At 32.9% G+C, this 14,996-nt stretch overlaps 1 protein-coding gene across 1 annotated transcript in view; it reads right to left on the bottom strand.

The window, feature by feature from the left end:
• LRP1B (LDL receptor related protein 1B) overlaps positions 1–14,996 on the bottom strand; it is a gene marked incomplete at its 3' end in the record, with an annotated part of 1,343,287 nt that overhangs the window by 95,522 nt on the left and 1,232,769 nt on the right. Inside the window, exons 59-60 of the mRNA XM_037064526.1 lie at positions 11,570–11,692; positions 9,414–9,595 (exon numbers count right to left, since the gene is read on the bottom strand). Coding sequence (XP_036920421.1) covers positions 9,414–9,595; positions 11,570–11,692 — 305 coding nt within the window. The remainder of the gene's footprint in view (positions 1–9,413; positions 9,596–11,569; positions 11,693–14,996) is intronic.

Below are 14,996 nucleotides of genomic sequence, written 5' to 3'. Positions count from 1 at the left end.
CCTGCAACCGAGGCATGTGCCCTGACTGGGAATCGAACCACGATCAGGTGGTTCGCAGGCCCGCGCTCAATCCACTGAGCTACACCAGCAAGGGTGGCTATTATGATAATTTTGAACCAAAGTTAAAAAAGGAGGAAGAGTATATTTCATGGAGTCCAACATCTGGTTACATCACTCTAAATAACATCGGTAAGAGTTCAAGGCCTGAGATACTTTTCTTGCCATTCAAACTTGCTGTTATTTGGCACAAATATACTTCTTCTCAGAACACTAGTCCTCTCCACTATTAAAATGTGTGAAGTCATCTCTAGTTGCAGGATTTAGTTAAAGTCCTATATTTTGACTCATGTACTTTTATCCTATCATTTGCCTGTTCCAGCCTGTTCAATTATATAGATATATTTATTCAGATGTGATTCGTATCATCCCTTGTTCTCCACAAATTCTTCCCTGATTCCTGCTAGTTCACATTTTTCAAGGAAAGTTACAATATATTGGAGAAATGCTTTGTTAAAAAAGTAAACATTATCTTTTCAACTGTAGGATCAGAGCCTTTCATATGCTATAAAACATAGCGATTCTATAAAAGGCAATTGTGATATCCCTTTTATATTACATAGTTTTGAGTGACAAATTGTCTTCCTGGAGCACTTTACAGGAGACATACTTTGGGATTCTGTTCTGTAGCTCTCTCTGGTCTAGAGAACTGCTTTTCTTTTTGAGATTTTATTTATTTATTTTTAGAGAAGGGAAGGAAAGGAGAGAGGGACAGAAACATTAATGTGTGGTGGGCTCTCTATCATCTCCTCCCGGAGACCTGGCTTGCAACTGAGGTGTGTGCCTTGACTGGGAGACCCTTTGGTTCATAGGCAGGTGCTCAATCCACTGAGCCACACCTGCCAGGGCTGGTCTAGGGAATTTCTTTATCATGTGTGTAATTGAACAGCATGTGCGTTGTGCACAAAGGAGCCCACATAATAGTAATGATGTGGGTTCTCAGGTCTCATAATCAAATAACCTTTAACACATTTTTTATTCATTGATTTTAGATTTCATTTATTTATTTTTAGAGATGGGAAGGGAGGGAGAAAGAGAGGAGGAGACACATGCATGTATAAGAGAAGCATCAATGGGTTGCCCCTGGCCCACACCCAGCTGGGGACCTGGCCTGCAACCCAGGCATGGGTCTTGATCAGGAATCATAGCAGCAGCCTTTCAGATCAAAGGCCAGTACTCAATCCATTGAATCACACCAGTCAAGGTTTGGTGAAACATCTCTGATGAGCCCCAAATCCATTTCAAGTAGATTGAGAACCATACTTTAGAATAATAATTCATTGAAATTATATTATATAGCAGATATTTCTTAGTACTTGGAACAAAAAAGATGAAAAGGATATAATTTTTGCCTTCAAATCCCTCTCAGTGAATATAATAGAAGTGGATATAAAATGAATGAAAAAATTAAAACATATTATGATAAAACTGTTTTACTATAGAGGCACAAGAGAGGGAAAAGTTATAAGAGAAATCTTTTGCTCACTGATAGTTTTTGAACATAAATCTTATTTTCACAACTACCTTACAAATTCCTTAATAATGATGATCTTTATATCTTTCAGATTTTAGAACAAATTATGACTTAATTAAAGATTTTAATGCCGCAACAGGTCTTGAAGCTCAACTAGCCTGAAGCTTTTGTTTTACTAATAAACTGATAGCATACAGGAATATATGTTTTATCCTATTCAGTTGAGACTGTGATACAATTGGAACAAAACTCAGGTTGTCAGATTTATAGACTAGGTTTATTATTGTTCTTTTTTAAAGAAGTACAATGTAGAGTTCTAAGTAAACAAGCCTTAACAATTTGGTAATTCTAATTCTAGATTTACCCCTTACTAGTTACGTGAACCTGGGCACTTTAATTACCCTCCCTGAGCCTGGACATATGTTGAAAAGGGTTAAGAATGGTTTCTCCTCATAAAGTTCACTGTGAGGATAAATAAGAGAATTAGAGAAAAGACTTAGAATATTGATAAGCATGAAGTGTTCAGCAAATATTACCTATAATTATTTATCTGCATTCATATTTTTTATTTGATTATACCGATTTGGCCAAAAAGTTTTTTTAGTTTTTTTTCTGTACAGTGGCTCTTGTAGTGCTTAGTTGTCTTTAACTTCATTCAAAACAATTTTGTTACATTGTATTGTGACAGCTGTCATATCAGTGTACATTAAAAAAAAGTTACCAAAACTTGTGAATTTTTGTAGCCATTTTAATACTGAAGATGGAAGAAGATAAGCAACATATTTGGTGTATTATAATTTATTATTTCAAGAAAGGTAAAAATGCAGTTGAAATGAAAATTAATATTTGTGCAGTATATAGAAAAGTTGCTGTGACTGATTGAGGTGTCAAAAGTGGTTTGTGAAGTTTCTTGGTTCTATCAACATTTTGGTCAAATGATTCTCTGTTGTGGGGTTGTCTTATGCATTGGAAGATATTTAGCAGCACCCCTTCTGGCTTGTATCCACTAGAAACCAATAGCAGGATATCACCAAGTTACTCAAAATAACCAAATCCGTAAGGTTATTGGTGGAAATGAAAAATGTATCTTTTGCCCTGGCTGGCGTGGCTCAGTGAATTGAGTGCAGGCCTGTGAACCAGATGATCGCGGTGCGTTTCCCAGTCAGGGCACATGCCTGGGTTGCAGGCCAGTTTCTGGCAGGGGCCAGTTCCCTGCAGGGGATGCACGAGAAGCAACCATACATTGATATTTCTCTCCTTCTCTCCTTCCCTTTCTCTCTAAGATAAATAAATAAAATCTTAAAAAATAGAAAAATGTGTCTTTTATTTTATAGAACTAAACAGAGATTTTGGCAACCCAATATACACCTAATGGGTTACTGGTTAGGTCTAGATTGTATGCATGTTATTACATGATTTACATGAATTTTATGTATGTCACTATACTATTAATTTGCTGAAGTATTCATTAACCAAAATAATATTATGAAATATTCTCATGCACTCAGGAAAATTGCAGTTGAAGTGTAATAAAGTACGAATAAGCCTTTATAAACACAAGATTTTTGTGTCTAGAGCTCTACTTATGGATAGCTAATTTCTGACCACTAATTTTTTTTTTCTTTTCCATAGTTAAGAATCATTAATATATATTTTCTTCAAGTTACTCAGTAAATCTGTACCAGGCATACGAGTCATTTTAACATCTGAAACACAACCCTTTAAAAGTTACCTAAGTATACAATTATTGTAAATAAAGTTGCAAAATAAAAATTTCAATGGAAAGGCCAAAAAAGAGAGTTCTAAATTTCACCCATAAAGTATGTAATGTTTATCTAAGATCATAACCGAAAAATCTGAACCCCAAATCTTATCTATTTGTAAGTTATAACCAAGTGTAAACAGACAACAGAATGTCTGCTTGTATCCATAACAGACCTCAGTGATCTTTGAGGATGTTTTTATACTTTAATATAATATATTCTATTTCTTTAAAATACATTAAATTTTTCTCTTAGTTTTTACTTTTTTTCTGAATTTGGGGAATAAATACATAGAAGTTTCTTCTAGCTATAGTTTTTTGACATTTTGAATTATTAAATTAATGCTTGATAGTTCACTTTCTGTGTATTTTTACCTAAGTATGAGAATATAGGTTTAAAAATTGGCAGAAAAAGTATTTTTATGACTGTATAGTTTAATAAAGTATTTTGTGTTCCCCACAGAAATCTGAACCTGGATTTTCATTCCTTCTGTGCATTTCATTTCCTCAGAACAAAAGTTCCCTTATGACTCTTTTCTTTGAAACATACAAGTTATTTACATAACAATATATTGGTTTGTGCATAGTTGCAAGTACAAGGTCCCTGTAGCTATAACCATATGTGTTCAGTATGTCCAGCCTACCATTTATTATTTCCTTCAATGGTGAATTTAACGATCTATGTGTTAGGTGCAAACTAAAAATAAACCATGGCCATCATGATAAAGGAAATTACTTTCTATATAAATAGACAGATATAGTAATAATAGTCACATACATGCCTGAAACTAATATAATATATGACAATTGTACCTGCATAAAATAAACACATAATTAAATATAAATAAAAGTCATATAATGTAACATGTTCAATATATGGTATCTACTTAGGCACCATTGTGGAATGTTTCACAGAAGAGTTGGTATCATCTGCTCTTGCTGGAAAATTGGAAAGTTATTCTAACTGGAGAAAAAAGCAGAAGACCATCCTAGGGAGAAAGACTATTAGGAAAGGAAAACAAATAAAAGTTTACTTTAAAAATAAAGCATGGTTGTGTTGAGTAGGATAGATACTAAAACAAGGCAGGGTGGAGGAATGAGACATGTCTCACCCACTAGCTCAGCAGTCCTGAGTGTGGCCCAATAAGATTGCCAGGTATTCCAGCATCACAATAAACACCATGTTAGCACAGGAGGAGGGAAGCCCTTGGAATTCTATGTATTGTTTCCACTAGCTGGGAAAGAAAAACTTGAAACTGTGTATTCATCCCAAGGCCTGGAAGAAGAAGGGGTCCACAGTGCCCAAAGAAGAAGTCCACAGAACAACTTTAGTTAATTGCCTACCTCTGGTAGTTCAGACCACAGGTAATGACCATGACCAGAGGTAGATCTCTAAACCTTCCAGGAAGAGCCTACAAATAACTTTGGGTAACTGCCCCAACTTTAATTAACTGCATCCTGTTACATATCTGTCTTATAAGATGAGTAAATAGAGTCTGGAGCAAGATAAGGATTCAGGCTCATAAATCTCCACACATACCTAGGTTTGGGTAGTCATGTCATCCCCAGGAAAGCTGGCACCACATTTACCCATCAATCAATGTGTAACTTCTTCACCCCGACCTTGCCAATTGTATAAGTCCTCAAAACAAAGGACCTGATGCTCTTGCCACCCCTGTTCTTGCCACAGTTTCCTTGCCATGCCCTGATCCTATGCCTTTTGCCCCACCTGGGCAAAGCCCATTGTCTTCAATGAGTGGTATCACTAATAAACCCTGCTTGTACTCTAATAGACTTGCTGATCTGTAATTCTTTGCTATATCGGCAAGAAGAAGGGAGTTTCTCCCATAATAGTTGTAACAATTTAGGCAATCTTCTTCATTTCCAAAAAAACCTTATATCATCTCTATTTAAAATTTTGTGAATGGCTAATTATTAAAATGGAAAAATAGTACAGTATATTTTTCTTTTGTTTTCTTATCTCTTGTTTGGATGGATCTTGAAAAACATGCTCATGACTGGAGATCATTTTGTTCCTGGAAACTCTAATGTCATATAATATATAAACAAAGCTTAAAATCTGAGTTAATTCCCACTTTAATATCTTACTACCTACATGATCCTGAGATAGTTTCTTGAGCATTTTGAGGGTGAATGTTCTAATCTGTGCTCTAACAATAAGAGAAAAACTGATCACCTTTCCCACAGACTCTGAGTAAATAGTAAAGGAACAAAGTATACAATTTTGAGAGAGTTTCCTAATTCACAAAATGCTATAGATGTAGTAGTTATCTTTGTCACCATCATTATTGTATCAGAACTTCCTATCTCAATGGGTCTGTAAATTGATCATTGTACTTTCTTACAGCTATCCTTTTTTCTGTATTCCCTATATTCTGGGGAAGTTAATTTTCTATTCACCTGTTTGCCCAAGTCAGATGCCTTATAAGGTGTGCTTTTTTGTTTTGTTTTTATTGTTGTTATGTTATGTTGTTGTTTCATATATTTTAGCTCTTTTTTTACTCTGCAAAGTGAACTGGTATAAAAGTTCTACATTTCTTTTGTTTTGACCATATGAATTCTTCCCAATGTGCCATGCTCTTGTATGTGTCTTTGCTTTCCCAGAGTGCATGTTCTTTTTGCCTTACATACCTCCTTCCGTGAGTGCACCTCATTACCTGGCTAATTCTTATTCTACCCACCTATATGTAAAGTTTTCTCTGATCCTAGTTGAGCTATTAACTTTTTTTTTGTTTTTTCTACCTTGTGAGTTAATTGCACTAAATTCTTATTTACTCATTGTGAACTTACTGGAAGGTGAAATAATCTGATATAGAAATTGTGCCTTTTATTTTTATTGCTCCTACCTAGAACACTAGAACAGTGACAAATGTACACTAAATGCTAAGGAAATATGAGTTGAATAGATGCATAAGTAGATAAATGTATTTCTGCTAACTAGAAATATCACACATTCACTTTAATATCTATTACAATGATATTTTGATATTATAATAACCTGAACTGACATTTTAATCATACAAAAAGATGCAGTATGTTCAGCAACTCAGTCCAGTACACCAAAAGTTGTCAGTTTGATCCCCACTGGGGCAGGTGTGAATGGCAACCCCAATGGATCTCTCTCTCTCTCTCTCAAATCAATGATAAAATTTATACTCAGGTGAAGATTTTTAAAAATATATACTTGTATGCAGATTTAAAAATTTATAGAATATAATTTCTATTGCCAAAAAACTTATGATAATTAAAACACTGAGTCCCAACATAAGTCCGATAATAAAATAATTAGAATAATTGAATTTCATCTGAATTTAAATATAACAACCCAGAAGATGATCAGTCTACTTGTATCTTCTTTTCCACTTTTAGAAACCACCATATCCAAATTGGTATTGTGACAATTGGCATAGCACTACTAAAAGATACAAAAGACCACTGAGCTGTTTCCTAGACGTTTAATGCTTCGTTACACTAGTCTAATGATCTTTATCCTTCCTCCCTTAAACAAATCCTTGCTCTATATCCTTCACTAAATATCAGGACAGGAATCACACTTCTCAAGGGAACAGAGGTCAGCAGTATTTGCATTTTAAAAATATATGCAAATAACAACGGTAATCTGATGTGGAAAGATTCTATTGCATTTTTATTAAATAATCATATAATTTAAACTGCTATTTTTGAAGCAATATTGCACAATATTTGGAACAGTTATGGCATTTTTTTTACCCTGAAGCTCACTCATAAAAGCTAAAAACCAGGTTGCCCTATATCTCACTGCGGGGAACAGGAAAACAGCATGAACAAAAAAGGTGTCATCAAGTTTTATTTGTTAGATTAGGAGGCTTTAACTGTTTCATAAAAAGTTCCTATTTTCACCTGTTTCTTTGCATATAACATGACATATCTATATGATAATTTAAATATTATCCAAAAAGGAAATCAACGGAGTCCTTCATAACATCTACAATAATATAATGTTTTATTTTTAATTGACAGTTGTGATAGTTGGTTTTATATTGATAGTAACTAATAATTGCTTTCAGTTTATGAGGTAATAACTAGTAACATGGAGATGTAAAACTTTAAACTGGATTTTGTTCTGTTCACTAGGCTAGGGTGCGGCTTTGCTTTCTAATTAGGGTATGCTACAAGACTATTAGAAATATCAACAGGTAATGTTTCTTTCATTTAGAAAATGAAGCATCTTGAATAGTATGAGAAGCTAAACTAGCCATCTTGACTTTGAAGAAAAGAACACTGGTTTGGACATAATAAAGTAAATATCTTATGATAAAATACAAAATAAATTAAATTATGTACACCTATATAAATAAATGATGGTGGTAACCAAATTTAGTACATCTGGACATTATATCTTGAAACTTGGAGAAAACAGACTTTCTTGACTTTTAGTTAAAATAGGATTGACTCTTTCAAAACTTCTGTTACTAGCCCTGGCTGGTGTAGCTCAGTGGATTGAGCCCGGGCCTGCAAACTAGAGGATCGCGGTTCGATTCCCTGTCAGGGCACATGCCTGGGTTGCAAGCCGGTTCCCTGCAGGCCAACTCCCAGCAGGGGCTGCACGAAAGGCAACCATACATTGATGTTTCTTTCCCTCTCCTTCCCCTCTAAAGATAAATGAGTAAATAAAATCTTTAAAAAAAAAGGTTTAAAAAAAAACTTCTGTTGCTATGGTAGAGAAAATATTTTAAGAGGTAAAAGTTATGTAATTATTTAATGAGAAGTTAAAACTTGTACATTATCATGGGAACAGAATAATACAGTACAAGTCTTCTCTAGTAGGTATTGCTTTCACCAAATTTTTAAAATTAAGCTGTAATATTTACTACAACATGATTACTATGCAAATTAAAACTATAAGAGACCAAAAAAAGAGTCAATATATTAGCTAGAAGCAAATTCTAATTGTTGCATATAATATGATAAAAGCAGTGATTTGTTGAAACATATTTGAAATTAATTTAGACATTAGAAAATTTAGAGCACTACAGTTATTATAATACTTGTTATTGTAATTGTGTCCTATTTTAAAACATCAAGTTTTTCTCTGAATTTGTTATTTTAATAAGAGTGGTGGGTACATTGAACCTCTACAGAGATTATTTTGGACTATGTAATCACTCTAAATTGTGCAAAACACAGTGCAGAGAGATGCCTTCTCTACTTATCAAAACAACATAATTGAAAGTAAATGGACATAATCTATAGAACCTTAGCAAACATACACCAGCAGCTTTGACAGACTAACATCTGTTCAACCCTCATCAGAGTTCTCCAGACTACTGTCCTTCACCCTTGTAATGACTTGTTCACTACTCTTGCAATGACATGCAAATAAAACGCAGCTTCAGTATGAATCTTTCCTGATATTCCTACTCTATTTCTTTTGAATGTATGCATAAAGCACTTTGTTATTTATTATCCACGGATACTACTTACCTCTCCTGCTCTAAAGTGTGGCAGAAATCATATCAGTCACAAATGTGACTATCACATACATGCAACATGCTATCCAGGATTTGTTCTTTATCTGCCTTTCCTCCAAGATTTAAAAGCATTAAAATTAAAGAGTTATGTATGTTTATTTCCACAGCACATTTATTAATTAGATAGAAAGAGTTTTGTTTAAAACTTTAAAATATGCCTGCTTCACAATTCCATCATTTAAATATTTTATTTTATTGTGATAATCACATTGCTATTTCTGATTTCTCAAAAGAAAATTCTACACACTTATACTTTACATTGGATTCTATGTCAAAACCTACAGAACAGTATTTACCACATTTAATGTATTATAATCCACAGTCTTAATTCTTAATTTAAAAATTTCGGCCTGCCTGGTGTAGCTCAGTGGATTGAGTGCGGGCCTGCAAACCACACGATCGCGGTTTGATTCCTAGTCAGGGCACATGCCTGGGTTACAGGCCAATTCCCAGCAGGGGACTCACGAGAGGCAACCATACATTGATATTTCTCTCCTTCTCTCCTTCCTCTCCTCTCTAAAGATAAATAAATAAAATCTTTAAAAAAATAAAAAAATAAAAAATAAAAATTTCAATGTTTGTTACAAACCCAGATCGAGGATCTAAAGACAGGTCCCTGGGAAACTTCAGCTTTTTGCTAACGAGTATAGTAGGGTATAAGCCACTTAGTTTGGATACTTCGATGATCCTTTTTTCTGTGTCAGACCAATAGAGGTTTTTTCCAATCCAATCAACAGCCAGCGCATTGGGGACAGCTGTGTTATGCACTACCTAGCAAAATAAGAATTTCAAAAGTTAACAGTGTAAATGCCTAGTATAAGAACTGAGCAATTAATTCTTGCTTTTTGCAGAGATAGAGTATTCTGTTTAAATGTTAGCAATAGAATTTAGATAAGCGTAAAACATAGAAAAATTTACTCCGATAAAATCACTTACTTGTTGCTGAGAAATTACTTAACATGTAGTCAGGCTCCTGGAAATTACATATGGGTTTAAGGAAACATACCCTAATCTGAAAAGAGCTGTCTGACAGCTACATAGTTATTGATTCCACTTCCACTTTAGTTTACCTGTCCTCTCAAAATGAGGGGCAAAAATTCTGTTACACATAAACACCCCCCCACACACACATACACACACCAAGTATTACTAAAGATTATATTTCACAGGTTCTAGGGGACATATCAATTGCATTTACTACTTCCCAAACTGTGTTTACCCTAGTTAGATGACCAACTACAGGAGAGAAAAAAATACAAGTGAGAATTTAACCTAACCAAAGGGAAGTAAAAATATTCTCAAGCAACCATGTGCTCAATTCTAACTCATGCCAATATCAAATACAATAAGGACATAGGCTTTTTATGCACAAATATGGTACACATAAATTAATTAAAATTTCTTGATCTATATGACTGCTATTTTTGAGTTAGTGCTTAGAGGACTATGCAAAGAAAGTAATTGAAACTTGGGGCTGTAGTTAGAGACAAAAAATACTAATAGCATTTTATAGCTATCTTTCCCCAAAAATATAAATAGTGAGGATATACATAAAGTGACAACATGAACATTTTCAGCAATTAATATTAATCTACTATACTGAATTGCACATTTTTCTTCTTCTCCCAAATTAAATTTGGAAAATTGTCATGTTTGACAATTTTAATAAAAATCAGTGAATTAGTAATCCCAAAAAAGAAAGATGTATTCTGTAATCCTGTTATGATATATTTTAAAGTAATAATGAATCAGTATTAGCAAGGCAGTAGGGAATTAATGTCCTTAAAAATATTAAAGCATCATTAAAATATAAAGATAACCAAAAATCTAAATGTCTTATAGTAATATACAATAAAGTTTGAGTAAGGTAACTTTTGCAATTTTTATATGAATTGCCAAAGAACTGAATAATAAAACAAAAAGATTACCTTTTCGTTCCATATCATATACTGATATTTCATACAAAACATCATTAAGTTCAGTTGTTCTGAATTACCAGAACCCAACCCACTAGTGGTTTTGGCATTGTATATACACATTTCAAGACAATTAATATTTTCAATATTGAGTGCTTCCAACAAAAATGGCTATATGATATAATTAATGGCTATAAAGTGTTTAAGCAATTAATATAATTAACTACTTTAATTTAAACTTCTTTATAATAATTTTGCTATACATAGTACATATAATTTTATTTGGAAACTTGAGATAACACAGATTTGGTGACAAGATTTCATATCTAGAAAGTGACATGTATTTAATTATGATGCTGTTTAATCAGAACATTCATAATGTTATACAAATACATTCAATTATTTTCATTTATATTACATTAATTTCAATAGTGCTAAAATTTAATCTATAATTTAATAATTATTTCTTTCAATTACAAATTCTCCGACTCAGCTTTTTCTTTTGCACACATTAACACAATGGAGTCTGAGGCACTCATTGTTTAAGCTAAAAGCGTCCCTCACATAGTCTAGGGGTGTGAACAAGGATTCACGTGCTACCTACTCAATTTGATTTTTACCTTGGTTCAAATAAGAGCATTATAATGATATATAAGGACAACAGCTTATATTTCATATTTAAAATACATATTAATTTACATTATAAATATGAAATTTAAACCAACCTAATAAATTCTGAGTTGTACCATTACCATCAAATACCATTTCCTATCTAACTCCAGCACACTAATAAAACATCTGATAATCCTGTTGTTGGAATATCACTTACCTTAATATCGCTTCCATTTAAACACATTCTATTTATGCGGCTGCCATTGGGTCGGCTGGAATCAATCCAATAGATAAATTCTTCTCTGTAATCAAAGTCTATAGCAATAACATTGTTTAACCCCTGAAAATAAAAACAATGAGTTTGAATAATAGTTAACAGAAATTATTTTTAAATACTTTAGGAGTTTATAAGAGTCAGTATCTCACTGTATACAATATTTATTACAATAAATAAAATTTGAAATCACACCTTTTTAAAAGTATCATATGTTTACATTCTTCCTCCACCATACACTCAAGATGCTGAATAATTTATTTGAAAATATTTTCCAAGCAGACCATAGCAATTTAGTAATGTTTATAGTTAATGCTTTAAGTATGTAGATAGTGAGGGGAGTAAACAAACAAAAACCCTAGCTTTGGGAGAGATAAAGTAAACTGGTCTCATTTTAGGTTAATATTAAATATAAATTTGATACCATTGCTATCTGTTCTGTAGAGTAACCAGAAAACAGCATACATCTAAATTGGAAAAATCTGATGATTTATGATGATCCCTGGATAGCCATCTGATTAAAATCAGAAAAGATGATTTAGAAATTTTATTTTTCCTTTAAACCTCTTGTCTCAACAAGATAAATAGGCTTTTAAAAAAACTTTTATTATTCCAGTGGCCCCTTAGGTAATACAGAGCCATGTTAGAATTTAAAAATTATAACCTTAGGAGAGTATTTGACCAAAAAAGGAACTGGAGAGTCAATATCTTTTTACTCCACATGGCAGAAATGTGAGGAAAAACCTCACTTCAGAATGGTTATGTATTTTTTAGCAGGTAACAAAAATGAACATGAATTCAGCTGATTGGTTTCTGAGTGTTATGGCTCTTCAGTTCAGCAATTCTGTTATTTGACTGATTTTGTTTGAGTATTGTACAAAAGTATCTGGCAATCATCTTAGATGTTGGATTGTTCAGGTGATTGCTGAGAGATTAGTTTAATTCCGAGCTATTCTTAGAGCTCATAGATTTACTATCCCAATGGATTAATAAAGCTTGGAATAGAATTTCAGTTGTGCTAACTCATTTTAAGGCCTGAATAGTTTATTAATACATAAGTTTATTAATACATAATTTGATGTGGCAGACACTTAGCAAAGCCCCCAAATATTTGCTATACCTTTATATCTGATGTACGCTTGCTTATATCAGTATTCACCCTAATGTTGTAGTTAAGTCTCAAGCTGTTTTAGGAATCATATATTAGGAGTTTTAGTCCTAGAGTTAAGAATTAACATCTTCAGGGAGATAGAGTCTCTTATTTGCTTTCCTTTGGTTTGAGGAAGGAGGGATAGGAAGGATGGTGTTTACCATATGGGGTTTGTTTTCATATTCATTCTCAAAATTTAGAATGTAATAATAATAATAATAATAAATAATAATAATAATGCTTTAGATTGATATAGTGCTTTATGAAAGTCAGGCCAAGGGTAAATTATTGCTGTTCAGGTTTTGTCTTTCCAACTATCTCCAAGAGTAAGGTTAGCCTATGTATTAGAAGCAATTTAGAAAAGGTTCTGGCAAATACTGATTTTTTTTCTTCTCTCAACAGTACTATATTCTAGTAGTGATGGTGTTAAAATAGGTTCAAGTCATATGCTTCCATTTGGCTTAATGTGAGCAATCTCATGTTCTTCAACTCTGGATGCTAAAGCTAACTGGAAATAGGCTAACACCACAGAATTGCATACTATTTGTCATAAGCAAGAGACACAAAAAGGTAAACATGACTGTAAATTCCTCACTATGACCACATAAATAAATGCAAATATACTTCTTATTGGCATAACCAATCGAAATAATGACTATAAGTGCTATTAAAAACTTCAATTAATATCCAGTCACAGATTCAAAAGATTCACTAAAAATAAATAATCACAAGCTAAAAACTGGAGGACTCCTTAATTAGATGTACTTAAGTGTACACATCTAGAAAGTTACCTGGGCAGAGTCGATCGAGGTTCTAAAGTATATATTGTGCCTATTCTAAGTTCTATAGAAAATTTAACAAATTCATTGCAATAGTAGTCTATGAGATTTTTTTTACATTCAAATGTATTTTTCACCAGATAAATAAAGTAAAGGAGTTAAGTTTTTGTGATGAGGTTGTAATTCAGATAGAGATAGGAAAATTGGAGGTTTATAGAGAAAAGGCAGAAAGAAACTTGTCTATAACTATTATTTATTTATTTAGTTAGTTATTTATTTACTTTTAGAGACAAGGGAAGAGAGGGCAAATAAGAGGGAGAGAATTATCAGTGTGTGTTTGCTTTTCATGTGGCCCCCACTGGGGACCTGGCCCAAAACCCAGGCATATGCCCTGACTGGGTTCACATCCCACATTCAATCCACTGAGCTACACCAGCCAGGGTCGAAAATTGTCTATAACTTTAGCAACAATTATCCATGATCCCCAGTCACAGCAAAATTATTCCGCTTTCTTTACAATAATCAATTTATATAATACAAATCCAATTCCAAATTTAGCAAATCTACTGTAATAAATTAAAGCTGCAAACAGAGAAATTGAAACTCTGAATTCTGACATATATCATATATCTAACCAAATCTGTAATTTTTCTACAGTTTACCATTAATTTGTACAGAAAACAGTGCAATGCTCTCCTGGTAGAGTCACAAGCAAGGGACATTAAAATAGAGATGGGTGTGGTAAAATAATGTCTAAAAACTATAGTCAGTGGTTTTTAGCTGAAAATGGGTTTCATCAAAATCCTGTTTGCTTCTTTCATTTCTGTAGCTGAATATCTGGACCCTTTGGTTCAAATGATTAGTTTAGCAAATTGTGTTTTGCTTCTCTGTATAATTTTACTGGAATAAAAGTCACTGTTAGTATTGAACTGATAACCTACTGGATAACTACTTGATTAATTTTCACTTCTATAATCCATGTTATTAAAGTATATCTTCTAAATGTAGTATAAGAATTTAAGTTATAGCTGCACTAGCAATAACTATGTTGCAGACTATAGAGGTTAAAAACATTCTACCAGCTTTTATAATTTTATGCTACAAAACTTCTTGAGAATGTTACTGATGATAATGGAGAATAATGTTCAAGATGTTAGCATAAACCTTTCTTCCTGGTCACCTACACAAAACATTACCAAATAATTAAGGCAACAATGTTGCTGTCTGTTCATTTATTGTGACTGAGAGAAAATGTCAAGAGATAAATATTTTGTTTTCTACCTCATTTTGTGTAATTAGACAAAATTTCTACTGCCTAAAACTTAAATACAGGGTCCTGCAGAAGTAAGGCCTGCTTCAGTGTGGTTGGTAGGATCATAATATTACTGTAATAATTTATAGTTTTAATTTGAACATTTTACCTAAAATGTTACATGGTATG

The sequence above is a fragment of the Sturnira hondurensis genome, unplaced genomic scaffold (assembly GCF_014824575.4).
Source record: "Sturnira hondurensis isolate 20B ecotype Veracruz unplaced genomic scaffold, ASM1482457v3 Scaffold0015475, whole genome shotgun sequence".
Taxonomy (NCBI): domain Eukaryota; kingdom Metazoa; phylum Chordata; class Mammalia; order Chiroptera; family Phyllostomidae; genus Sturnira; species Sturnira hondurensis.
Note: the sequence above shows the minus strand (reverse complement) of the source record. Positions and strands in the feature narration are given on the sequence as shown.